Genomic DNA, 27170 nt, shown 5'->3' on the forward strand with positions numbered 1-27170 from the left:
CACGCTTTTATTTTTTTTATTATCATTTTAAGGTATCTTCAGCTATTTCACGTCATCTTCCACGCCAAGCGCACCTCACATCACCGAGGACTCGCCATAAACCTTAAAAAAAAAAAACGAAACAACACTCCTTGCATCATCCCTTAAATCTCCACATGAACATCACGTCATTTACCAACCCCTTATTACACAAAAAGAGCAGTTTGTAGAGGCTGAACCTCAATAATTAAAATAAAAAAGGGGGGGGGGGGGGGCGGAAAGCGCTGAGGCGGGAAACCTCCCCCCCCCCCCCCTTCACCCCCCCTCTTACCCCCTCCCCTCACCAAGCCCGCAACGGCCTCCCGCGAGGCGTGCGCGCGCGCCGCCCGCGCGCCGCCGTGACGCAGCCGTTGCCCCGGCAACGCCCCGCCCCCTGCTCCCGCCGCCCCGCTCCCCCCCCTCCCCTCCCGGTTCTCTCCCCCCCCCCCCCCCCCCTTTCTCCCTCCCTCCTCTTTTCCTTTCCCCTCCCCTCCCCTCCCCGTCCCGGTGCGGCGCGGAGCGGCCGGGAGGCGCCCGGTACCGTGAGCGGGAGGCGCCGCCATGGTGCTCATCAAGGAATAGTGAGTGCGGGCAGCTCCTTTTCTCTCTCCCCCCCCCCCCCCTTTTTTCCTTTGCTTCTGGGCTCTGAGGAGCGGGGGGGTGCGTTTTGGAGGGGGGGGGGGGGAGAAAAATAATAATAATTTTTAAAAAAAAAGGCCCGGTGCCGGTGTGGGAGGGAAGGACGGGCGCGGGGGGCGCTGTGTGAAGGTCACGGAGGCGGCTGTGAGGTGAAGGAGCCCCCCCCACCCCCCCAGCCTCGCTGGGAACCGGAGGCCACAAGCGGGGCCCGGCCTCTCGGTGCTGCTTCCCCGGGCCCGGCGGCGCCTCACGGTGTGTGGGGGGTGGTTTAGGGCCTGCTGTGTCCCCCCCTCCCCTTTTCTTTTTGGCCTTCCCTTCAGCACCGGCTGGGGCCGGGTGTCCCCCACCCGGGGGGTGCCCTCCTGGGCCGGGCTGCCAGGGCAGGGGGTTGGGGTTTTCCTCACAGGGACCCGATGTCGGGGATCCTGCCCTCATCTAAATGACAAGCTGGGTGTTTTATCGCCCTCGTCCTTTCCTTTAGCCGTGTGGTTTCTAGCTAGGAACTCAACGAGGACTTCAGCGTGGCGGAGAGCTCCGAGATAACGTCTGGGTGCGCAGCCCTCACCTTGGAGTTGGGCGCCGTTGCTGCGGTTGTTCTGGTGGAAGGCAGGCTGCAGGCAGGCCGGCGGATCCGTCCCAGCTGCGTGGAACTATTAGTCACAGCGCTGTGCCCAAGCCTTTTGTTCGGCGCCTTTCTGCCTGCTAACGTGGTGTGCTCTTTTGGACCGGTGCACTTTGGTTAGGTGGCTCAGAGCTGGGCGCACCGCTGCACGGCTCTGCCGGCAGCTCTCAAGGCTCAGATGTTCAGTTTACATTTGGTTTCCCTACGTGCATCCTGGCCTTTTAAACTTCTTCAGACTGATAGAAAACACTTTTTTCCCCCCTCCCTCTTCTTTTATGGAGGGATTGCTCTGATCCCAATGACAAAGTGGGTTTTCAGGTCTTCTCTCAGACACATTTACCTACATGACAGTGTCCTCCTTGTAGCAGTTGCTTTGTCAGATCGTGGGTGCGCTTTGGATCTAAGTATTAAAACTCTGAGGAAGGTTGTGCTGATCCTTGTAGTTGTCTTTAAGCTTGAATAACTTCCCCCCCCAATCTTTAAACCCGTGCTATTTTTATCCAACAATAGGGGTGTAGAATTTAAGAGCTGGTCACTGTAACACAGAGGCACTGTTACCTTCTGTAGTGCTAAACTGGACAGCAAACAGAAGCATGGGCTGAGCACTTAGTTTCAGATGCATGAAAAGCTAATTAATTTGTTCTTCTATAACATCTATTTCATTGAGATTACCCTATTAATTTAGTTGGTTAATGTACTTTGCTTCTTACAGCACCTGTCTGGTTTATTTCTATTCAAATTCATGTATGTTTCCTGCTTCTACTTTCCAGTGTGTTGCCCTGTACTGCAGTGAAGCTCACTTGCCAGTGAGCTAGGTTGCATACAGAGCATCATGTAAAGATGGGAATGTCGGTACTTTAAATTGTCAGATTTCTGAGTTTAAAGTATATTTTGATAAGGATCACTTCCAAAAATCATTTTTCTTGTTATTGTCATTTACCTCACCAAATCAGTATACCTACTGGTCTTACATGCTGCTCCTTCCTTAAAGAAAATGCGGAGTAGATGTTTAGACTGAAGGTTAAAAGAGCAGAATTACTGAATTTCTGTCTTTTTACAGGCTTCCATATCTTTTTTTCAGAAGGGTTGGCAAACCTTTTGAGTCTTGTTAGCTATATTGTCCTGTTCCTTTTCTCTCCACTGTGTCTCTGTTAAGACGTCCTCACGTGGCTCTAAGGACAGTCAAGGTTGCCGCTGCCCATTAAAAACTTGTGCATTGACTTTGGATTTCTTGGGATTCCCAACTGGCTCCAACACTTGCACGTCCTGAGTTGTGTCACTGTTGGTTTCGGTATTAATCATCCTCAATGTTGTGTGTAAAAGTCGCCCATCTTGCACGCTGTTGGGGAACTCTTGTGTTCTAGGAAGCAGTTATTTAAAGTGTATGGAAACAACTTCTTTTGGCGTGACCTGGATAGTCAAAAGCATTCTGTTGCCGGTGTTTAGTTCTGGTTGCCCCAGCACTGCAGTCAGGTACCTTGCTGCCTGCCTGCTGCTGTAGGTGGCAGAAATACAGGCGAGCTGTGTGCCATCTGAGCAGATTGTTCTTCCACCGCTGTGACCCCTCGTCACATCCGCCCTACTAAATCAAATGGGTATTATTATGGGCTCCGTAGGTATTTTAGGAGATATTACAGATATAGAGCAATATAACAAAAAGCCTGTATCACATCTTTTATTCTCAGACAATCTGCATCATCTGTCTTTTTCTGTGCAGCTTCTCTCACTGGTGGTTAGGCAGTGATAGGTGTAAAGTTTTCCTTTGATGTCCTATCAATCTTTCAGACTTATCTTTCATTTCTACCTATCCATACTCTGGATAAGCTGCATGGTTGGGTTTTGTGCGTGGGTGAGAGGGTTGTTGCGTTTTGGTTTTGGTTTTCTTTGTCTCTTTGGTTGGTTTCAGCTGCAAAGTTTGTAAGTGCTGGTTAAGATCTTGCATGCTTGCATGCTCTCCGTATTTTGATTTATTCTGCATCGGAAGACCTTGAGGAGAATCTGAGTATAGAGAGTCGCTTCCCTTTCCTGTGAAGTGACGATAATGACACTGACCTTCTCTGCAGCTGTACTTCCCTTTGCTGTCATTTGAGGCATATTTTAATCTAGGAGGAATCTTAAATGTTCTTTGCCATTTTCAGGCCTTTGATGTGGCAGGCAACCACATCATATAATTTCATGTCTTTTGGTCAAGTTCTGTCCCAAAGTTAGGTGTCTTTGTTCCTCTTGCTGCTCCTGGGAGGCTTTTTCTCTGGATGCTCTTGAGTAGTTTTCCCTCCTCCTCCTTTATTGCTTGATGGCCTATAAATGTTAGTCATCCCCCGCATTCTTTGTTTGCTAGGCTAAACAAACTGTAAACTATTTAACTTCTATGTTTGTTTCTCCTTCGTGCACATCAAGCTATAAGATAATATTCAGATCTAGTGGCTTCCAGTTTCTTACACAGAATTTTGTTAGCTTATATTAATCTTTTTATGCCAGGTTTTCTAAAGACCATTTTTGCACTTTATTCCAAAGCCAATGTTTCTTCCCTGTTACTCATTCCAAAGCCAATGTTTCTTCCCTGTTACTTGGTTTTTCACCTTTATTTATCATCCTGTCCCTTTTTTCGTTCTACTGTAGTTTTATCCAGTTAACTAAGCTAATATTGTGTTTGATGAGGTGGTCTGTATGTGGAGAACCATTCTCCATTTTTTTTCTCCTCCCTGATGTACAGAATACCATACTGAATTGGACTACAGGTCCTCTTCCATCTTGCTTTCTAGCAGGTATTTTTAGGAAACAATATATAAATAGGGAGTAGAATGATTGTTCTTCAGTGTATCCTTCCAGTAAGTGGTATATGAACTTCCATGAATTGATCAAAACCCATTTTCAAATTGCCTCTTGTGTTTGGCAAGGAATCCCATAACTTAAATACGCGTGATGTAACCAAGTACCCTTGATTGGTTTAAAATCTGCTACCTAATGATTGTTATTGCATCCTGGGTTGTTCTGTTGTAAGACAACAGTCATTGTTCCTGCCCCATTCATTCTTCAGCACCATTCATACTCTCTAACACCCTGCCATACCTTCCCCCTTCTGCTGTCCTTTCTTCCACCATGAAAAACCGACTTAAGTACATCTCAGGTAATCATTTTTGCCCTCCTTTTGTTCAGTGTCCTCATTGAGGTGAGGCGACTGGAACTATTTGTGTGCCGCATTCAAGGTGCAGATGCACAAGAGATTGCAGTGGTGTAGCCGTCATTTATTTTTTGTGTAAATATTGTGTTCCAATTTTTACTGTTTTATTTATTTCTGAACTGACACTGAACTGATGTTTTCAGATGTTTTTCTGTAACAGCACCAAGGTTTATGTTGGTGATAGCTAGTCTGGGGCTTGTTACCCTGTGTGTTTGGAGAAAATGAGTGCTTATAATGCATTATTCGGCTTCTGTTGATGCTGAACTTCATCTGCAGTTCTCAGTAGCTTTTTCTGCAGTTCTTTGCAGCCAGCATAAAGCATTGCTGTCATAAATAATATTGCATAATTTGTAAACTTTTGTCTCTCTTACAGTTTGTTCTTGTGGTATCTGGCTGGTAACATTCCTCTAGTGTAGGAGAAAGCTTCAGTTTTCACCAGTAGTTCTTTTCTGAAGATCAGTTCAGCCATAATAAGGACTTTCTTCTTATCCCATTATAACCACATTTGTTTGAGACTCGTTATGAAAGAAATGGGATTTCTTCTACCCACAGAAACTCTGTCCATTTCATATCTGTGTATTGCTCTGGTTTCCTGTTTCAACATCACCCTTACTGAAAGCAGAAGTTGAACACAAATCTAGTTTTGGAGAAACACGTAATATTTCAAAGTGCCTTAACATGCACACATCTTTCTCAGCTTTAAATTCAGGTTTATTCTTGTCTTTTCAAAAAAATCTCTGGTCTAGAGAGCAAACACTGCCAAAGTCACAGTCAGTTGGTTCGGCGAGGCATTCAGGAAACCACAAGTGACTCATGTATGGAAATGGCAACACCTTCTTTTGCAGTCAGCGCTGAGGAAGCCTTCCATATACTTCTCTTTTCAGTGCTGCTTCCTATGGGATGGGATGTATAAACAAGTCTTGCAGTGACTTGTAACTATGACAAATCGGCACCAAGTTGTTGAAGCACATAGCAACGCTCCGTACCAACTTGACGGGAAATAAGATGTGACTATTGAAAGGATGTAGTGAGAAGGAACATGCAACTATTTTGATTCTGTGTGGGTTTGTCGGGTGGCAAGATATTACCACTAGTTTTGGTACAGGATTGCAATTACGCTATATCATGTACAGATTCTCCTTCAGGCTATTACATAAGGAGTCTTGGAAGTAAAGAGTAAGTGCTAGGAACGCTAGGGCTAGAGGGATGCTGGAGAGATGGGGGAGAGGAGAGCTGAGCAGTCCTCACTGGGAGGAGTGTGCCATCTCGGTGTTGCAGCTGCGTTTGTTAACTTTCCATTTCTGTGTTCTCTTTCAGCCGCGTTATCCTGCCCGTGTCTGTGGAGGAGGTAAGTCCTTTTCTTGTTGCTTCCTTTCTTTAGGACTGTAAATAAACTTGTGATCAAAGCAATTTGAACAAAAACTGGAAAATGCAAGAGACAGATATAGCTGTCTCCGGGACCTGTGTGTGTTCTTACTCTTTCACAGTCGCTTTGGCCAAACAATTTAATTCCTTTAAGCCTGAGGGTACTGATACTCTGTCCTATAAAGTACTTTCAGATCTGTTGATAACAAGTGTTGACTTGTCAGACTGTTCTGAAGTGTAGTTTCCTTTTGATTAATACCATTGTTCTTTTTTTATTCTTTCTTTTTTTAACATGAAGAGGAAGTTTTAATACAAATTTAAATTGCCCTGTGTTTTCCTAGAACTCCTTTCTTGCTCTTTGTCTGCGAGTGTAAAGCAATTTCTTGTTTTGTGAGGGTGGTATAGCAAAGGAAAGATTGTGTATCTACGTCTTAACGCTTTTTAAGACTATCTTATCTAGATCTTGCAGAAAGAAAGCTTTCTTGTTCTGTAGGTAAAGCTCTAATCGAAAGGAGAAATGTAGTTTATAAAGGAGGTGGTGATTTGTGTCACCAAACTGGCCACAGAGTAGCTGTGCAGTGTGAGCTGATTCCTGTTCTTGTCTCTGGGAGTCTCAGCTTACCTTTCCTTCCTCCCTTTTTTGTCACTGCTTCCCTTTGTGCACTGAGCACCACTCCTGTAGAGTCTATGTAAATATATTATATTTTTCCTTTTTTTTTTTTTTTTTTTTTTTTTTTTTTTTTTTTACATTTTCATACTGGCAATGTAGATGAGAAATTGAAATGGTAAAGGAAGAGCTGCAATAACAGAACTCAGTTTTGTTTCCCCTGATTATAGCAGCTACTGTGGCACAGAGAGTGGTGAGATGGATCATGGCAGTGCTCTTTTAAGCATATTCCTTTGATAATGCCGGACTCTGTTCAGAGAACACACTTTGGAACTTGGTGTAGAGTATTTCTGCAGCCAGGAGGCTGGCTAGTAGAAAGGAAAACAATATCTAAGCTGAGTTCCTTGTTCCTGTGGGCCAGTCTGCTCTAACACGCATCACACACCGATGACAATCTAATCTCCTCACCAAAGAGTGGTTTCATGTCTACGTGCTGTCTTGGTGCAGGAATGTGGCTGTTAATACCTGATGTCTGTTCCTTACTCCTTAGCTGTAGCTTATACGCTTTCTGCATGAATCTGTTTCGAGCAATTTTAGCAGAATTTCAACTACAGTGTTACGAGTAGGTGTATTTGGATCTTTTAGGATGCCTGAACACTACTTGTGTGAGGAAGTTCTTGTCAAAGAAGGGACTAACAAGATAAATGTTAGCGTGTCAGCAAGGGATGCAAACTTGCAAATGAGAGAGGAAGTGTTTGAGAAAGCAGCAGGTAAATGGTAAGGTGCTCCAGAGCTCAGGAAATGGAAGACTTCAGCCTAAACAGCAGCAGCCCTAGCTTACAGGGGTATGCCTCTAAGTATTGAGCTGTGTAAATAGAAAGCCAACGCATCAGTCTTCAGATTGTTTCTTTGAGGGGGTTAGATTGGATGGAACCCAGCACAGGATTTTACCGAGTTCTGTGATACCAGGATTAAACTTCATCCAGTTAAAGCGAGTCCTCTGCTATGCTCTTTTCCCTCCCTGACTGGCTGTTCAGTGCCAGGCATGTTTTCAGCCTTGTGTGTAGGCTGCCTGGGTGGAAAGTTGAGGTTTCAGGCAGTACATAAACCTGTCAATCTCTGGCAACCTCCTTGTCTGAGGATGCCCTGGGGTCGTCTGTTTAAGACAATGTATTCCTTTCCTCTGGATCCAAGGAGTTCCGGAGAGTTGAGTAACCTAGTGAGAAGGCTGTAAAGTGAAGTGCAAATAAACACCATTAGAAGAGAAGGAATACAAATGCTAGAGAGAGCACCTTAAAGTGCTTGGATGTGGAAGGACCGCAAACTTGACCAAAGCCGATTTCTCCCCAGAAATGTATATTTGTTCCCATGTTCCCTGCATGATGCACTTTTTCAAGGACAAGATGTTCTTATGTGACTTGTAGGCTAGGTTTCAGGAAACAGTTCCCTAAGCAGAAAGAGTTCTTATATCCACTTGTCTTTGCTTATACGCTTACGTGATATTGTAGCTTTAAAGGCATGCTTAAGAAGAAGGGTCATCCTTCCACTCAGTAGGAAAATAACTACTTCTTTGGGTTTGTGTATCATTTTATCCTCCTGCCTCTGCAGAGATGCTGATGCATCTGTGCATCACTTGGTCACTGCACTGTTGTCTGTACAAAACAGCTGCTACGACTTCATTGCTTTCAAGGATTTCTTTGCTTACGAAACTCTAACAGGGCTCTGGAGACTTGACGTAGCTCTTCGCTGTGTAGCTGCTCATTAAGCATCTCTGACTAGGAAGAGGACTTCTGGTTTCACTGTAATATCTTAGGAATTTTCAGTTGAAACACTGAAAAGTTCTGTCCTGAAAGACTGAAAAGTTCGCTCCTTCAGCATGCAAATTGTTTCTGAAGGTATGGTGCCAGTGCATAAGAGACTGAAAACGGTTGTGTCTTTGAGGCATTGTAAGAGGGCTGAGGCAGTCTTCTGTGTTGTCCTGAGATGTGCCAGGGGTTCTCTGCTCGGTCCCCTCACCCCTGACAAGTGCAGCTTAACAACGAGTAAGGAATTCAAGAGAAAAACAGTGATCTGGAAGGTAGTGAGGAGACGTTACTTAGTAAATTTGGAGCTCAACACCAAACAGTTAGCCAAGTAACTGCTAAGATGGGAACAAACAGTGGAGGAAAGGCCCTGGTGATGACTAAAATTTGAAAGCTGGGCTGTAGGAGTTAGACCACAGCAAACTGTCTCCTGCTGGGAAACTCTGCCAAAATCTGGTCCTGCTTAAGTGCAGGCTGCGAGCTGCACCCCTGTGTTGTTTTATCCATTCTTACACTACGGGGAGCAAAAAAGTTAAATACCTTGTTGCCTCTTAGGTCTAAACTTTTACTCCTGTGCTCTCTGACCAACATCACGTTGCACAGTGCCAACTTTGAGAGCGTGGTCTTGAGCTGCTGTGTGGGTGTCTCGCCAGCTGCCACTTTGAAATGCTGGTATGGATTAGAGCTGTGTGTACACATTCTGTGCTGCCTCTTTGTTCCTCTCACATGGGAAGGAGCTTGCCAAACACAAAAGGCTCTTATTTATTAATTGCGTTCAAAGCCGCTTTCAGGAAAGTAACTGTTCTCGAAGGTGGCTACGTTGGGATCAGGCCTTCTGAAGGAAATTAGGTGTAATGAAGGTATGCTGTCCTGCTGTATAAGAGGGGTGACTCCCCCAGGAGATAAGGTTTTTGGGAGCTCTCACAGCTTCAAGGATAGGCCTATCTGACACTCTGGACGTCAAGGAGCCATAATCCATTTCCCTGTGAACTTTCACAGGCAGATGCTATGGGATTTGTTCATTGGGACAGTTTCATCCGGGCCTTTTCCTCTTTTATCAATGTGATTAACGGATCAGAAATAACAGCAAAGATTAAATGTTGAAGATGCCAAACCAGAGGGCTTATCCTCTTAGTGTCTGAGCTTTGACCCACGTGTTTAAAAGGGAGAAGGAATGAATGAGAGACTGTTAGTAAGAGGAATTAGTTTGTACCCCTGGAGACCTGTCCTGAGACCTGCTGCAAAGCAGTCAAGGCCAGTCTGCCCCTCTAGTGCTGTTGTTGCCAAACTCTTACTTATGTTCTGTTCTGTACGAGCGTACGTGGGGCTTTCACTCTACTAAATCAACTTGCTTCTAAGGTTTCACAACTCTCATGTTTTGCTCTTCTGGCGGAAGGCGAGTGTTCTGTTTTGTTTGGGGCATCTGTGGGGAGTCACAAGGAAAGCAATGTGGCGTTTGAAATGTCAGAAGGCAGAGAGTTGCACCGCGGTCCAAAATCCAGACTGAAACCCAATCTGCTGGTGACAGCGTAGGAACTGTCCAGCCAAGAGAGGGGTGCTTCTTTCACCTGGGCCAGGACCTTCTGGACACATCCAGCAGAGCTTTGCTTTTATCTAGGAGGAGGTGCTCTGTGGATTGTTTTTGCTATAGATAGCTTTTATTAGGTGGATGGGTGGCTTCCCTCTCTCCCAGCTGACTACCTGCTGGACTTGCTGTGCCTCTGTGGTGAACTTGAGGCTGTACAGAGCACTTGGTTAAGTCTCTCTGGTGTGCTTTTCGCCCTGCCCCAGATTAACTGAAGCCAGGACAGCTGGCCTTGTACTTTTGGTATATCATCTACTCTAATCAGTGCTAGAAATGCAGGCTCTGTTACCTTCAGATGGTGCACAACACTGCAGAACTTGGGTTCTGTTTTTGTTTTGGGTGCTCTGACAACAAAATACAACCACTGTAGAAGTCTTCCTTCAATGCCGAAGATGTGCCAGCCTAGTGAAATATTTCTGGGTTGTCAGCTCTGAGCAGTTTTCCAGCTCTCAGCACTTTTCCAGCCCGGGTTTCCATGTAAGGAGTGTTAAGAGCTATTCCTGATTCTGGTGTGCAGCCCTGTGCTGGAGAGCAGGAGGAAGGCCTAAAGCAGCATTCCGTTCCTTTGTAGCTGTTTTCAGGTTTGGTTTGTTTTTTTTAGTCACTGCACTTCTGATGTCTAACTCTTTTTGGATTACCCTTTCAGACAGTCTGTCTGTAGTGCCTTTGGCTACCGTTGTTTTGGTCACTTTCATTTCTAGACACTGTTGTACTTGATTGTTTTGAACACTTCCTTTTGACCTTTTGCTTTAACTTTATTCTCAGGCCTTGTCTGCTCACCTAACTTTTCTTCAAAGAGGTCTGCATGATTTATTTTTTTTCATTTCATTGTGTTTCTTTTGACCTCTGCATCCTCTTTTTTTAGCTAGAAGCATGAATGTATTGGTCTTTGCATCTTCTACAGATGAGAGAATGTTCTCCTCATTTTCCTCTTCCCTTTCCTGTGAAACATTGGGATGCTTCTTATGAAAGAGATTGTCTAGCATAAAGTAGTTTGAGTGATTCCTGAGAATTAATACTGCCAAGAGAGTATCTTTAAGAGACTTAAAAATGATCTTAAAGGTAAGAATTTGACTGTATGTTGAAACCCTGTGCTCTCCCTGTTAGTGGTGGCTCATGGCTAACAGGAAGTATGACAGGAAAACAACCAACCAACCAAACAAACAAAACTTAAAGATAGTAGGAAAAATGATAGGGGGTGCAGTGGCAGCAAGGACCAAGTGGTCATCTATGGCACTAGTTGATTCAGTTATTTCATTAGATAATCAAACCCATTCTGAGAACTTTACGTGAAGCAAAACACCGTTTGGGGTTGGAATAAAGACTGTTGAGAAGGGAGATAAGGCATGATTGTGGACACCCTCACAGAACAGATTTTGAACTAGATTCAGAAGGGAAATGGATGCTCAGTGAAGAGAAATGACTTGATGTGATTATAATGTCAATTTTGGCAAGAGAGGTTTAAGGGTGATAGTATAGGTCATAAAGGCCAAGAAAAGTAATTTCTCTATATTCAGCTTTAGAGTCAGCAGCATTTCATTGGAAAGCTTGCTGGTGCAAATAACCTCTTAACTTCAAACTTCCTAACTTAGTTGTTTTGAATTGCACTTGGGAGATCCTCAAATCTGCTGGGCTTCTAAGCTGGGAACATCTAAGAGATTATGTTTTAGAGCAGTTAAATTAGGTGGTACAATTGCCCTGTATCTTCGGTCTCTCTTCTTCAGTTCTTCTCTACCTTCCCTTGTACACTCCGTTTTGTCAAAACACGTGGAAAAAAGAAGTGGAATTCTTTGGGATTCTTCTGGATAAATTAACGTGTTTATTAATTTAGGCCTGGCAGTGTGTTACCCTCCATTTGACGTGAACAATTGGTACACCTGTGTGCCAAGAGTGGAAACAAAGAATTGATTTTACTACTGTATGCCTTGAGGGCTACTGGATTTTCTTTAAATGTTTTCCTTCCTGGCACTCTTTTCATCCATTTTAATTTCTCTTGAATTTGTGGTGGTTTTGAGCTCGAGATTTAAGGGGTAAAGGTAACTGTTATCGGCAGCGCTTTTCTCCTAACTACCGCTCTAGCTTTTTATACCAAAATGAAATTAAATGAGCTACTTATCTGCACGCACAAGTGGATGTCCTTTTGCCTGTCGGCTTCTTCTGATTATTATAAATTCTGCTAAATTATAGCTATCCCAATAATGTGTCTTTAACTTCTTTAGTATCAAGTGGGACAGCTGTACTCCGTGGCAGAAGCCAGTAAAAATGAAACTGGTGGAGGTGAAGGAGTGGAAGTCCTGGTGAACGAACCCTATGAAAGAGATGGAGAGCGTGGGCAGTACACACACAAGATCTACCACTTACAGAGGTATGTGAGACATCTTATTCTCAGAGGCAGGCAGGGTTAAAAGGTGAGGGGAGCTAGAGGAAGACGGAATGGGATTGCAGCTACTCTGTAAATCACAAGTTATGTAAGGGCTGAAGGACATGGAGGTAAGATGGAGCATAAGAGCAGCAGGTGCACAGCACAGCTGGAAGTGAGCATCACTGAACACCCACCTGCTCCTGTAGGTGTGGCTCTTGTCCCAAGAAAATCTGGCTCTGTGTTTTTTAGAGCAAATATAATTCCGTTACCTGGTATTTTGGTACTTGAATTTGACAAAAAGCTTCCTACCCTTCAACCTGTGTTCAGCCTCTGTATTTTTTTCTCTTTTTTCACTCTCTTTTGTTATGTAAAGGTTTAGATTAGATTGTCCAATTCATCAGTCTCTGGAAGTCCATAGTACTGTGGTGAGGAGAACCCCACCAGTTCCACCACTGTGCAGGTTTCTAGGGTCTTTATTTCAGGTGTTGTTCTGCCTGTCTTGGTGTCTATGCCAGAACTCTTCTTACATGTAATTCTCATCAATACTTTTCTTCCTATTTCCAAATTCGCAGCAAAGTGCCAACGTTTGTGAGGATGCTGGCACCTGAAGGAGCTCTGAATATACATGAGAAAGCATGGAATGCTTATCCCTACTGCAGAACTGGTGAGCGTGTGGGTAAAGGGCTGTGGACTGCTGGCTTTTTGGTGTCTCTTTGTGGTTTGGTGGGTTGGATGGGAGAAGGAAAGAGGAAAGCAGTAGAGGAATTGTTTCAGCTTTTAGTTTTCTATTCTCTAAGCCCTTCCTGTGGTCAGGAAAAGCAAAATACAGGGCTGCCGAGTTGAAAGAAATATCCTTTCCTGATGTGCTGCTAATGCATGGCAGTGTGTGTCCTGTCAGTTCAGTATTGGAAAAGAACAGACCAAGAAAGAGATGTCAGTTCTCCTGAAGGAACAACTGTGCAACACTAGTGAAATGGATGGATGAGGAACGCTTTTTTATGTACTCCAGCGCAGCATAGCCTGGTGGAAAAACAAATGGAAGGTGCAAAGGGGGAAGAGGGAAGACCTTGGTTGTCTCTTTTTTTAGTGCAGTTTGATGTGAGCAAGTGTTATGTGGTTCATACTTGCTCAGTTGTGGGATCTAAGTTTAGTGAAGGTTGAATTGCCAATGCTACAGTTGCTTTTGGGATGGAGGCTTGACACAGACACCCAAATATCATCCAACAATTGTGAAGTGAATCCGTTTGTAAACTGGGGAGGCTCTGGTAGCTGTGCAAAGTGGTGAAATAGTGTCAAACCCATTTGGAGTGTTTAATGTCTTATTTACTCACTGAAGCTATCAGCCACAATCTTTCACAACTACTGTTTTTCGGGTCTGTGTTGCTGTACGTAGGCCCTGCAACTTTGATTTTGCCTCCACACTTGTGTCATATTTTTATCTGTCTTTTTTGTTTGTATCTTTGAAGGACACATTTTCTGCTATTTGGCAGAGGTACAATTGCTATGGGAACTGTAAACTTAAAAATTCCAACTGTTCTTGAAACTCAGTATAGAAAGATGTATTTTTCAGCCACATAAGAGAATTTTAAATGAAGTGTTTTAAAAGAAATAAAAAGCTTTGCAGTGGGGGAGGATAACATTACTTCAGTATGTGAAATTACCTACAGCAATGTAGTGGAATGGATGTTGCAAATACAAAGTTCAGTTGCTGCCATCAACTGCAGAGTAAGTTTTTAATGTCACATAATTCCATATGTTGAAGCAAAGTTATTTACAAGCCAGCTGTCTCACTTTTATGCAGTTTTCTTACTGCATATTACTGAACTTAACTAGTAAGTGTCTAATTTATTTCCATACTAAGTACACTGAACTGGTTTAAACTCAAACAGGTATTTTATTAATTCTTTAAATTGTGGAAACAGATCTAATTTGGCTCCAGTAGTTTTTGTTAGACATAACTTCTGGCTATATCCTCTTCCTCTTCATCTCCACCAATTTCTGAAATAAAGGTATGGAGTTAGTGTGTTTTCTCACTCTTAGCTGCTTGTTCTTCAATTATATGCTGCTAAAATTATTCTTACATGGAAAAAATGTGATACCAAAATGAAATACAAGACTTCCCAGCCCAGTGGACAAAAACGTCAGGTTTTGGTATGCTAGAAATGATGGCATGACAAATGAATAAATAAATAAAAAAGACACTTAACTATAATAAATACCCATGTAATACGAGAGAGAAAGTGCATTGTTGTGGGGGTTGGAGCAGAAGGCAGTTTTTATGCGGAGGCTGAAAAATCTGTTTAGAGAATCTGCCAGCTTGACATGAATCAAAAAGAGCTCAGAAATGTTGCCGAAACCTTCACTTGCTAGTACTGGGCAGGAGGGAAGAACCCGTGCGTGTGCTGTAGGCTGCCTTTGGCATTATCATTTTACTTTGAGATGTGTTCAGGTGTTTAGGTCGTAGACTTGGATGGCCTTGTGTGAATCTTTGCGCAACACAAAATGCCACGCTGGCTCACAGCAGTTGGCATGGCTTTCAGTCTGCTCACTAGAGTTTGAAACTTAAGAGACGGGGATGCATTAAAGCTAAACCTGGTTTGGCTGTGTAGGGATTAGTGGTCCTTCTGCCTGTACCCTCCTGTACTGAGGTAGTATTAGTGTGCTGCTCTCTGGAGCACTGCTTACTTGCATGTTTGCCGTTACGTAGAGCCTTTAGAGTTTTAATAAAACCGTACTTTCCATTAATTGTGCATTCTAGTATTTATTTTTTATTTTTATTTTCTAATATACAAGATGGTCATCCTTACATTTTGCTATACAGGCTCTGAAAAGCTCAATTATTACTTTACTATGCATATTATATAATGTTACCAAACCAGTGCTGTAGATTGAGGAAGCTTCAATGTCTTATAATTCCCTGCAGTTCTGCACGCTGTTTGTGCTGTAGTGAGTAGTTTTTATGTACTTTATATGGAAGCCTTGCTTTGCTCCTTTGTGAGAGTGAACTGTAAAATGAGATTGTTGTTGTAGACATTTATAACTTCTACAGTAAAAACGAAGTGAGGATTGCCTGATAGTTATAACCGTGGGATGGTGCCAAGGAGAACAGTCTTCGTGGTTCTTTCCTGCAGTCCGACTTAGATATTAATGTCACTTAAACGCTTTTCAGAAAAGCAATTTGGTATGTGTTCCACTCTTCTGGGTGTCAGCATGAGGTGCCTGTGGCCAAATGTCAAGAAATTGAAAAGTTATTACTGCAGCTGAAATGTGTAGGAGTTGCTGTTATGGCACCTCAAGTTCAGGCCCTAATTTGTAGCAAGCTGAGGATCTAAGTTTTAATGGATACCTCTAAAGAGATTAGTTTGTTTGCTCTACAAATGAGAAATCTTCCCTATAAATGAGAAACTAGGAAGGTGAATGAACCTGTTCTAAAGCAGCTGCTAATTATGGTGCATAGTCATGGAAAAGCAGCTTGTCACGGGAAGGTGGGAAGGCTCTGGCTTATAATTACTGCTGCTTTATTCAGTATTTCATGTGGACTACCAGGAACTAAACTCTTGCAGAAAAGAATGAAGTGTTCTTTGAGATGAAATTCAGCCTTTTTAAAAATTAGCCTCAGCTCTGCTTGCTTATTCTCTCCCCTGCCCCGATACGTCAATCTAAATAATTAGCCCTCTGTAAAATGCAGTTTTCAAAGTGCTGGGTTTTTAGAGCAGCCCAAGGCCCAGCCATAGGCAATTAAGAGAGTTGGATGTGTATGATAAGTGATAATGGATGGTACTGTCTGCAGGATGTTGGGTTGGAAAATCACAAGTTGTAATGGTATCTTTAGAAACAAAATTACTTCTTAGTAAAGCCCTCATGTTAGACTTCAGAACACACCAGCAAAGTTCAACTCTAGCTTCCAGACATCATTATTTGTAGAGTAGCATTGCTAATGTACTCGGATGGCTTGGGTAGAACAGATGCTGACTGTTAAAGGATCTTCAATTTCTTTTCTGTGTTGAATAATTGAGCCTTACTATCCAGGGAGTTTAGTTACCATGAGCAGTAGAGATGCGGAGGGTCTGGTTACTGCATGCAGGAGTGATGAGGTCTGCACTGGCCTCAAATCCAGCATGCGTTCGCCTCAGAACTGTGGAGACGTTTCTTATCTGCAAGCTGAGAAAGGATTGGTAAAATGCTGTCAGCTGAATAAACTTATTCCATCTTCTCATCCAGCTGGCTGGAGTCCAGAGAGCAGAAGTGGCAGTACATAATTAATTGCTGCTCCTCTGGGTTTCTCCAAGTCTGAGAATTTCCAGAGGAGAAGGGGGCGAAGTTAGCTAATTTTTATGGGCTTCTGGTTTTGTTTTTTCTTCAGTAGTATCAGCAGCTCCCTGGGAAGCTGAAGCTGTCCCTGTTTCACTGATAGCGGGAGGGGGGTGATGGTTTCTGTATGTTTTTTTCACTAAAGTATTGTATCTCTTCCTTTTCATGTATTGATTTCTTGGACCAGTTATTACAGTAAGTATTATTTTTTCCTGACGATCCATAGAAGCATGTGTAATGTCTGAAATGAAGCATTCTGGGTTTAAGAAGCTCTTTAGCTTGTGCTAAGGGCACTTTAGCTTTTTTTGTGGTAAGATCATGTAGATAAAACCCCCTTAACATCTGTGGCATATCCACAAACACTTTATTTATAACCATGGACAGGGATCTTTCTTTACTGCAGTAATGCTCAGCTTTACACATGGGAATGTCCCATTGCCCAAATAAACTGTTTGAAAGAAAGCTAGCTCGTAACATTACGTCCCTCTGAGTAATGTGTCTTCTGAATTTGATATTTCCTTTTTTACATGCTGAGTGTTTCACTGGCCTGTATTTTTGTTTCTGCTCCCTTGAGGGAGGATAGGGTTACTTTTGGAAGTCGTTTTCTACTCACAGTAATTATGAGAAATGGAAAGTTTTTTGCTTGCTTGGCAGAACTGTGCTTCATGTCCCTTCCCTTCCCAGTGTCAAAAAGCTCTCAACACATCAGTTTAATATTGTTGTTCGTTTGAAGAGCACTCAGTGCTAGAACAATATCCTCTTTGAGAAGACAATTTCTGCCTAGTTAACATGTTACCCCTTCTAAACTATTTAGAGTGGCAGACATTCTCCTTTAAAGAAAACGCTACAAATATATAGGGGGAAAACTCCAAACGTTTCACTAAAACAACAGAACTTACGTTTTTTTTCACTGAACAGCTTGTGATTTATTTGATCTTACGTATTTGTTGATCAAACAACTTTTCTAAAAACAAGATGTGTTTACAGCTAAATATGGCATTCCCGAAGTCAAACCCCAGTCAAGTTTTAACACTTTGAGTTGTCTTTCCCACTGCTTATGTAGCTAATAATCAGGCAAGTTAAATATCCAAAGAATAACAAGAAGCTTTATTTTTATGACAGAATGAATATATGAAGGATGACTTCCTGATCAAAATCGAAACCTGGCATAAATCAGATCTTGGAACACAAGAAAATGTAAGTACTTGTGTCATGCATTTCATTCATCTCTTTAACGTCACAATGCTGCTTTCCTTGCTAGCCTAGAGAGTTGTTGTGCAGAGCTGTCTGTTTGCAGTGTTCCTGGATTTGAAGTGCTTCTTGTACTAGTAAGGCAGGGACTCCCAACCAGTGGCTTCTCTTATATGTTGAATAAAATTGTCCCCGACCACTTGTTCTGTGTGAACACCTTTGCTTCTTTAAAAGATCTTACATTGTGTCTACATTATGGTGTGTTCTCTGGGTGTGAGCAGTGGATCCGTGTATCTCCGTCTGGTTTTTACTGTCTTAGAATGGGAGTGTTCTCTATTTGAATCAATTACATTGTGCTTGTACTTTCACTGCAGGTTCATAAACTGGAGCCAGATGTATGGAAGAACGTAGAAGCTATTTATATAGACATTGCTGACCGGACTCAAGTACTTCCCAAGGTAGGGTAGGTGGGTAAGAGCTCCCTAGTTTGGGAGGCCTTGTGCTAAGAGAGGGATGATGTACGAACTTTGTTCACAGAGATGGTCGCAGGTAACAGGACAAGAGGAAGGAAGGAGGAGGAAAGACATTCCTTAAAAGTGTTTAAGCAAGCTAGAGGAAGAGCACTTTTGAAAGCGTTGTCAAGATTCTGTAAAATGTGTTGCTTAGCCTTACAGTACATGTAACAATGTATTATGCGTAGCTTTATAGCACTGTGGCTGATTATAATGCTTGAATAACAAGAAATGGTGCTGCATTTCCCATGCCGCATCTTGTTTAAATTGCCTCTTTTTTTGAAACTGACCCATGGCTTCAAGCTGGTATCTTTTGAAATCATGTAGCTAATACTTTGTATTAAGAAACAGTACAGTTACAGTAGAAGCTAAGGGATGTTTGTGTACTCTACTTAAAATAAATAAATATCTATCTATCTATCTATCTATCTATCTATATATCTATATATAAATGGAATATTGTTTGAGTTTCCCTACTTTGTATTTCTGATCAAGTTCAACTACGGCTAACTTACCTCTTCGCAAACTTGACCTTGGGCATGAAGACAGATCTAGTATTTATTTTAGCTTTTTTTCCAATAAAGATGAATTGGTAGGACATGAGTGGCATCTGATTTCTAATAGATTAAGCAGGTCCTAAGGTATACCTGCAAATACAAATTGCTCTGAATTAAGTGCTATGAGAGAGCAAGCAGAATTCACCTGGAGCAGAAGTCTTCCAAGGAAGATTCTACTGGTTTATCACTTCTGGCATTGAACTGATGATGATCTGAGTTTACCCCCATTTCAATGAAAATGGGAACAGAGGTAGAGTACACCCCCTGGTCTTAATCCGGTGTAGATGAAGGGGATGCTGCAAATTGTTTGGTATGTGATAGGAGGCATAACTAATGCCTCCTTCTTTTTGGTGATAGTTGTGAGTTTGATTGTGCTTGTCATCTAGTGTGCTATATATGAGCATCATACTTATATGGTGCTGTGAAAAATACTAGATACCACAGCTCCAGAGAGCATGGCTATTTTCTGCAGCAGCTATCAAAGAACAAATGGTCACAGGAAACCTATAAGGAGAGTTTACCGATCTTCTGATAGTGTTACCCCAAAGGAGTCCTTGCAAAGGTCATATTGGTTTGTTACAACTTCTTCACATAGATCTAGGACACAGCTGGGGGGGAGAAATATGTTTCCTTGAAGAGCGCCTGACCTAATGTTGAAGTTTGAAAACAGTAGCTCTTGAGAAAGCAGTTAGAGGTTAGTCTTTGCCGACCAGAAAAATACATCTTGTGTGACAGTAAGCAGCTGCATAAGAGTAGGATAATATGTATTTAATCTTGTGTGCCTATCCAATAGGATTACAAGGCAGAAGAAGATCCAGCAAAATTTAAATCTGTCAAGACTGGACGTGGACCTCTGGGTCCCAACTGGAAGGTATGTTTTGACTTCAGGATCCATATCAGTTTGTGTGACTGAAATATAGATACTGGGACTTGGGGCCACAGATATGTTTGTAACGCATCTAGATTGACTTGGATGCAGAAAAGCAGAACTCAGCTGATGATCTGTTCTCAAGTTAAAGGAAATGGAAGAGTGTGGTACGCAGAGATAGAATGAGTTCTAAGAAACTGCCAGAGCTGTCTGGTGTTCGGTCCAAGAGCTCACCCAAGAGAATTCAAGGATGAAAATGCTGAGTTATGAGCGGCAGTGTTTAACCTTTCACTTAAATCCTTGGAATCTGAAAACTCTAGATGGGAAAATATGATACCAGTCTTAAGAGGGACTTTGGATGGGATCTGGGAAGCTGCAAGTGTGCAAGTCTCATCTCTAGTAGGCAAACATAGTAGTAGCTGTGGCAGATATGTTCTGCTTGGGAAGAGTGTATATGGCTTCTGTAACAAAGTCTGCTTTACCAACCTTGAGGAGTTTTTTAAAGGCTCAATGATTTTATGGATTACCCAGCTGATACAATCTGCATGGATTTCCAAAAGGTTTTAGATAAGGACATTATCAAAAGACTTTTAAAGGAAACTAAGTAGCTGCATCATAATGGTGAAGATCCTGAAAGACACGCATTTAATGGAGAAAAAATGGTGATCAGAGGAAAGGATGTAGTGGTCCATTCTCAAAATGGAGGGAGGTCCACCTGTGGAGGTAACCAGGGTTTACTTTCATCATGCTCTTAGATACCCCGGAAAAGAGGTGAGCAAAGCTGTGACAAAACTTATTAATAAAAGATAGTCAAGGTGTAATTATGCAAGACGATTGTGAGGAATTGAAGAAAGATGATTATGACTGAAGGAGCTGCTTTCCTGGAAACATTTGACCCAAGTCCTGAGTGAGTATCTTTGTATCTTTGCAGAAGGAGCTGGGGAAACAGACAGAATGTCCATACATGTGTGCTTACAAACTGGTAACAGTCAAGTTCAAGTGGTGGGGTCTGCAAAATAAGGTTGAGAACTTTATACAGAAGGTAAGTGAGCTGTTTGTGAGAGGGAGATGTGGAAATGAGGTGTGTTTTTGCTTTTACACCTCAACTCATTCTTAGTGTATCCTGCATGGAGATACTAATTTGAAACCCAGTCATGTTACCTCAGGTGATATTGCGAAGGGTTATGCCCAGTATACTGCATGCAGTCACTTAAAGCTGGATTCAATTTGCTGCTAATCCAAGAATAGGACTGGTTTGTGATTAGGTGAATTGGTTATTCAGCTGTTGCAGGTTTTTACTCTAATGTATGCAGGTAAAACATCTCAGATTTACTTTGGTTAATATGTCGGCTTGAGAATTGCAGTTGTTTGGTAGTTAATTTGTGAGTGATGAAATGTTGCATGTATGCTAGGGATATTTTGCTCAGTGGCAAGACAGATGTTTTTGTGGGGAGAGTTACAGCTTCAGTTATCTGATCTTAATCAGCTGAGGATCTTTCTGGCAAGTCCTAGAGCTCTAGACATCTTTTGCTTTTCTCAGTCTGCTGCTTGAAGAACCTGTGTTTTTAAAAAAAAAAAAAAAAAAAAAAAAAAAAAAAAAGGCAGATGGCTGGAAAATTAAAATATGAATAATTGGTATCCTGAAAAGAGCTTTTTCTGTGGCAGAGTTTGTAACCCATAAACTGCAGCAGAATGCTAGACATGGGTGTTAGAATGTGCAGTTTTCTAAGCAGCATCATGCTCAGAAAATATCTATGACTTCAGTTCATAGCGATTCCTCAGCAGTTAATATTGATAAATTATAGCACTGCTTCTGCAAAAGCCAGACTGCTGATATAATCTAAAGAGAACTCTAAGAGGGAATGACCATGCTGTTGCAAGATTTCTAATATCTGTAACAAAAGCCCTGAACAAAGCAGTGTCTTGAATCCCTTTCTCTCCATGAGTGTCTCTTCAGCTGCACATTGGCTTCAAAGTAGTTAAGCTGTCTTTGATGAGACCAAGTTATCAGATGTGTGACCATAATTGGTAAAACTGAAATGTCCTTCCCTAATGAGAACTTTCCAAGAGCCATTATATACTTCTGTCTAATAACGATCTTGTCTAGTTTATCTCCTGTAAAAGGGGAATAAATTGCTCCTAACTTGGAGGATTTTGTGCACATTATTTATCTCTGCTGAAAGGTTTTCAGCTGTGGAAAACAAATTTTGGATTATTTTTCCGTAGGTTGCTGTGAAGGGGAAAGGCAAAGTGGGTGCATGTCAACCCTAACCTCTTTTTTTTTTTTTTTTTGCAAGTCAAGGATTACTTAAAAATATTTTATTCTGTTTCCTTTTTTTGTGCTCCTTCAGGCCAACTATCTTCTAAGTAAACCAAACCTAGAGTGCTTTATTCAATCAGAACAATACCCTCAAATCAAAGGAAATGACTAAAGCACTCACTAATTCTTTCAATGCACTGTTCCGTCTGCTGCCTAGGCTTGGAAAAATAGTGTTTCTCTCAGGATTCAAGGCTTTAGGTATTCTGTTAAAATAAAAAAATAAAAAGTATCTAGCTCCAGTCTTCAATTATTGTGGCTATATAGAAAGGTAGGTTAGGGAGCTGGTTCTTCAGTGTACATATCTCTGGAAGTTGTTATGATTTGGTTAGATAACTTACTAATTATGCTGTGAATAAACATGCTTGTGTGTTTTATTCCTACTCCTTTTGCAGCAAGAAAAGCGTCTCTTTACAAACTTCCATCGGCAGCTCTTTTGCTGGCTTGATAAGTGGGTTGATCTGACTATGGAGGACATTCGTAGGATGGAGGAGGAGACGAAGAGACAGCTGGATGAGGTCAGTGGAAAAGCAGGGCAGGTGTGGGTTGTGTGAGAAACTGTTTCTATCCAGTACAGCAGAGAGGAAAAGACTGCTGCATTGTCATAGCATAGTGTGTATTGTCCTCCTGCTATTTAGGTCATGCTGCTTGGGCTTTGAATGATTGGCTATGACTCAATTGTGCTGGCATCTCCTTCTAATCATTATGGACTTTTTCTTGTATTTGTTATTGAGCCAATAAACGTAGTGACCCGCAGGTAATGAGGGTGTGAGTGTCAGTGATTCATTTATCACTTTAATACCTTCTTTTAGGTTTTACCTAAATCCAAATGGTGCAATCTTTAATGAGTACAATGTTCCATGATTTGTGTCCTGCACTGCCCCCTTCCCTTCTTTCAAGCCTCAAGGTATTTCGTTATAGTTTCATGTACATTCTGCCCTCTGGATAGTGATTCCAGATCCCTTGCAGATGTTCAGCTTAAGAGAAAATAGTGCCTAGATGTGCATATTCACAAAAACTGTTTTGTGATGCTAAGATATAAACAGTCTTACATAAAGTAGGGAAGCTTAACGTGTTCCACATCGGTAAATTTTGAGATAACATCATGTGAGAATGAATATTTGAATAGTGTTTCCTCTTTCAGATGAGAGAAAAGGATCCAGTGAAAGGAATGTCAGCTGCAGATGACTAACATGACTTCTTCCTTGTGCACTGTAGGTATCAAGAGTGTTTTACAAAACTCTATATTGCTGTATTTAGGGAAAAAAAATGGGTAAGAAAGCTTATGGTGGTCAGATGTGTGAGATTGATTGTTTTGATAATAAACCTGTTTCCTTGACAGATTGACAAGTGAATTTACTCTTTTTCTTTCTTTTTTTTTTTTTTTAGAATTATTCTAAATGAATGATTGAGTGATGAACCTATGAAATAAGTGTTACAACATTTTGTAGATTTACTGATGTTATTTCTTCTGTAATGTGTGCGTACTTTCCATGACCTGCAGAGAAACTTTTGTCAATCCAGGAAGAATAAGTTGGGCCTGCAAATACTTGGAATACATTCAGAAATTGCAAATACATTTGGAATGTATTTCTGGCATTGTTTGCTAACGGTATTTACTAATGGGCCAAGGCCTGGAGCAACACTTGCATGTTGCAAGGGAAGAAGAAGCAATGACCATTTTTAATTTTTTAACTTCTTTTTCTAGTATTTTATTGCGGATGATAACACAGAAGCAGTGCTTAGAGTGTTGAATCTTAATCTGTTGAGGAACAGAAGTATGAGGGAAGAAGAAGACGGGATTTGCCCCTTTATGTAGAGAAGAGAAGCCTGAGTTACTGACTGCATTTCTAGAACAGTAAAATGCCATCCTAGTTTTCTTTGGAAAGGACAGGGTGGGGAAGAACCACAGTCTTTACCAGAGTGGGACTGTTAGCCTCTGCTTGTTCTCTGTTACCTGCTGATTAGTTGGTGGTAAGTGGGGAGCACAAGGAGATGTATGTGTGCCATCCTTCTAAAATCCACTAGGTATATTTTAATCTTTTAGTGTAACTTTAACCTTTTTTGTTTCTTCTTCTTTCCCGTTTATTCTAGTTCTTAGAGAAGGGATTTGGTGGTCTACTCAACTGTACTTTCGCCTCTAGACTTGTTAGATTACTCAAGTTGAAATGTTTGCCAGCTTCAGGCTGTGTTGGAAATTCTGCTCTGAATTGGTGCTGAAATATGGTGCAGTGGTTTATTGCCATTATCTGAACTGGTGACAGTGTCTCACATTTGCTTTATGAAGGTTCAGTTTGGCGCTTCTTGTGGGACGCTTCACTTCCACAGTGGTTCTAAAATGTTTTCCTGTTGTCTCTTTACTTCAGTTTGCAAGACAGTCATCAGGAAGGCCTGGGGAATCCACACTCTTGACTGACGGACCATCTCTGGATCAAGCCTTTCTATATCCAATCGGCAGGCGATTTTAAATCTCCCATAGCTAATTCTAGATGCCCTTTAATATTGTGAGCAAATAGACCGTCTGGTACTAAGCACTCCAATGTTAGCACGTATATGAAGGAGGTAGCTCCTTGGAAACGTGTGACTTAGAGATCGCTGTATTTACGACTCCTCCCTCCTTTTTTTCATTGTGTTCAGACCAATTTCCATGTGGCCCTGTTTGATTTCCAAGTGACATTTTTAGCTAAAATAGTCTTGTGATGTGGTGACTTAGATTATTTTTTTATTATTATTATTTTCCAACTGGGATAAACTGCCACCTTTGTTCCTGCTCAGCCCTTCACCATTCTTTGAATGTCTATTTGAAGAGGGAAACTGTCAGCATTTTAGAGTGCAAAACTGTTCCATAAAACTATACACTCTGACCCTTGCTCCCAGGGTAACAAATTTAATGGCATGTAATCAGAATACATAATCAGGAGTAGCCAGATAGAGTTCTTGGTCTGCGATGAATATATCGTGATACGTGGCTTCTGCACGGCATTACTTTGTTCTGTCTTAGCACACAAGAATTAAAGACTGATCAGAAGCTGCACGCGGCATCCCCATGCTAGGGCCTTCAGCACGTAACTGTTGAATTTCAATTTAGTGGTACATGGTCTCTTTGGCCCATGTAGCTATGTTGTCCTTCAGCTGTGTGTGTCAGTCTTACAAAATCATTCTGAAAAGTTGCTTGACGTATGTTGCAACTTCCTGGTTCTTTATTTACTAAGATTTCTTGTAACATACAAGACTGAAATTCTTTTGACTAATAATACTTTCCCTTGACAAATTGGAATAGCAAAAAGCTGGTGTACAAGTGAAGTCTTGGTATCTGATCACATTCAGGTGCCTGGGTTGGTGGTTCTGCTCAGCAATAATACTCTTCCCATTGCAAGACAGACTAAAATATCTCCCTTCATGCTGTAGAAAAGCAACTCATTAGAGATGTGTTTTTTCTGGGTTATCTGTTGGTTATTATAAATTGCAAAGGATACCGTTAAAAGTTATGAAGAGCTCTGAGTATTCAGTGAACTCAAGTACTTACTGTAACTATCCGTATGTTGATATCAGCTTTAGACAATCAAATAACCAGAACAGAATCAAAGAAATGCTGCTTTATTAAATACATATGAGAAAACATGAATTTCTTTGCTTATGTGTAAGGCCCAATATTTGATTTTATTTATTTATTTTCCCAGTAGTAATCACTTCCACTTCTGTATTTGGTGGCACTAACATGAAATACTGAATGCCAAACAGAGACAGGGGCGTATTGCTGCTTTTGAGGAGTCTTTTTGGCATTCTTCACTTCTTTTTGTCATTCTTCCGACTCCTTCAGCCCTTCACATTCCTGCAAGCAGGAAATCCTGAAATGCCCCTGTGCCGTGCTGAACAAGTATGTGCTGGGGTCTCAACTGTTTTCAGTGTGAGACAAGATGACACGTGTTCTGGAGGGAGAGGATGGCTTTTGGTTTCTGGGGAGGGGGCAGTTTATCCCTTTATTTTTAGTTTGTTATTTTGCCTTACTCATGTCTAAGTGCAATAAGCTCTGAATTGTACCAGTAACTCTGGCAGGCTCTTCTCAGTGACCTCAGATGGTTTTGCGGGGTGGGGAGGGATGAGGGATTTTTAGCAATCTCACCAAACAGAAGTAAAACAAATGTAATGTAAAATAGGTGAAGATACTAAATTTTAATCTGCAAGGATATTTGGGACCAGGATGTTTTATGGCATCTTCTATAGCTGTTCAAGAAGTATTCTAGGAGTAGAGGCCCCACTTAATAGTTCCTTCAGTTTAAAGCATTTTTGACTAAGAATTTATGCACTGACTTTTGTTCGTGTTTGTTGATTACGTGTTGAGGGATTCTTACACTTGAGGACAACCTGAGAATACACAGCACACTTGTTCTTTAAATTTGTGTTACCCAAGAGGCTTTCTATCTGATGACACTAATCGCTGTGGAAGCAGATTGTAACATTCCACCCTGCAATCCTTTTTTGATCCTCTGATTTCAGAGAAAGAGCTTTTACACAAAGCTTTCCTGATTAGTGGAAAAACTGGCAAAAAAAAAAAAAAAAAAAAAAAAAAGCAGGAACTCCATTCTGAATACTCCCACACCCAACCCTCCTTGTCCTTCTTTCCTTCTACTTTAACCCGAAGTGAAAGCATCCCTCAGCCTCGGGATAGACAAACCCTATGAGGACTTTCCCGTCTCGACGTTTGGTTCCTGCTAGTGAGCGTAGCGAAGATCACGCAGCATTACCCTTGTTGTATCTTTCAGTGGCTTTGGCAAGAACCCCAGGCCCTGCTGCATCCCCCAGGGCTTATCACGGAGCTCTTTGTCTGTCCCAAGGCACCCTTGGGCCCTGACCCTCTCCCCAACCCACAGCTCGTGGTTTGGGTGCTCGGGGACAGGACCCTCTCGCCCCCCACGCTGCACCCCTCTGGGTTCATCCCTGCTGGGCCTCCCCGCCATGTTCTGATCGGTTCATCGTGCTCTTTATTTTTTTTTCTTTTATTTTTCTTCCTTTGGCGACACACTCCGTAGAATGGGTTAGATTCTCTCGTCGTTTCTTTCAATGTGAGTTTGTGCCTTTTTTTTTTTTTTTTTTTGTCTCCTAATTCTTCCAATACAGGCATATTGGAAACGGAAATCTAATAAAATACTAGACAGAGCTTCACGCCCCGGCCTCTTTTCTTGGGGACAGGGTGGATGAGGGGGGGTTGGTCCTGCCGGGTGGTGGTGCCCCC

At 41.9% G+C, this 27170-nt stretch overlaps 1 protein-coding gene and 1 long non-coding RNA gene across 2 annotated transcripts; one reads left to right on the forward strand and one right to left on the reverse strand.

The window, feature by feature from the left end:
- Positions 1 to 1442, reverse strand: LOC137842413 (uncharacterized). The gene is made up of 2 exons (XR_011089052.1): positions 1223 to 1442; positions 1 to 102 (listed from the first exon to the last, which is right to left on the reverse strand). It is a non-coding gene; the product is annotated as an uncharacterized lncRNA (long non-coding RNA).
- Positions 454 to 27095, forward strand: PITPNA (phosphatidylinositol transfer protein alpha). Its single transcript, XM_068656412.1, has 11 exons — positions 454 to 599; positions 5778 to 5808; positions 12039 to 12184; positions 12754 to 12853; positions 17615 to 17689; positions 18058 to 18141; positions 19546 to 19623; positions 20552 to 20662; positions 22333 to 22455; positions 23082 to 23151; positions 24304 to 27095. The coding sequence occupies exons 1-10, from the start codon at positions 580 to 582 to the stop codon at positions 23127 to 23129; spliced, it is 816 nt and encodes a 271-aa protein (XP_068512513.1). The 5' UTR covers positions 454 to 579; the 3' UTR covers positions 23130 to 23151; positions 24304 to 27095.
- Positions 27096 to 27170: the final 75 nt, after the last annotated feature.

This window comes from Anas acuta, chromosome 19, assembly GCF_963932015.1.
Source record: "Anas acuta chromosome 19, bAnaAcu1.1, whole genome shotgun sequence".
In the NCBI taxonomy this organism is placed as follows: Eukaryota; Metazoa; Chordata; class Aves; order Anseriformes; family Anatidae; genus Anas; species Anas acuta.

Excerpts from the sequence above, each read along its gene's own strand:
- PITPNA (XM_068656412.1), top strand. The coding sequence starts at position 580 with ATGGTGCTCATCAAGGAATA. Across the intron at positions 600-5,777 it reads ATGGTGCTCATCAAGGAATA|CCGCGTTATCCTGCCCGTGT; the intron begins GTGAGTGCGGGC and ends GTTCTCTTTCAG. Across the intron at positions 17,690-18,057 it reads ATCTTGGAACACAAGAAAAT|GTTCATAAACTGGAGCCAGA; the intron begins GTAAGTACTTGT and ends CTTTCACTGCAG.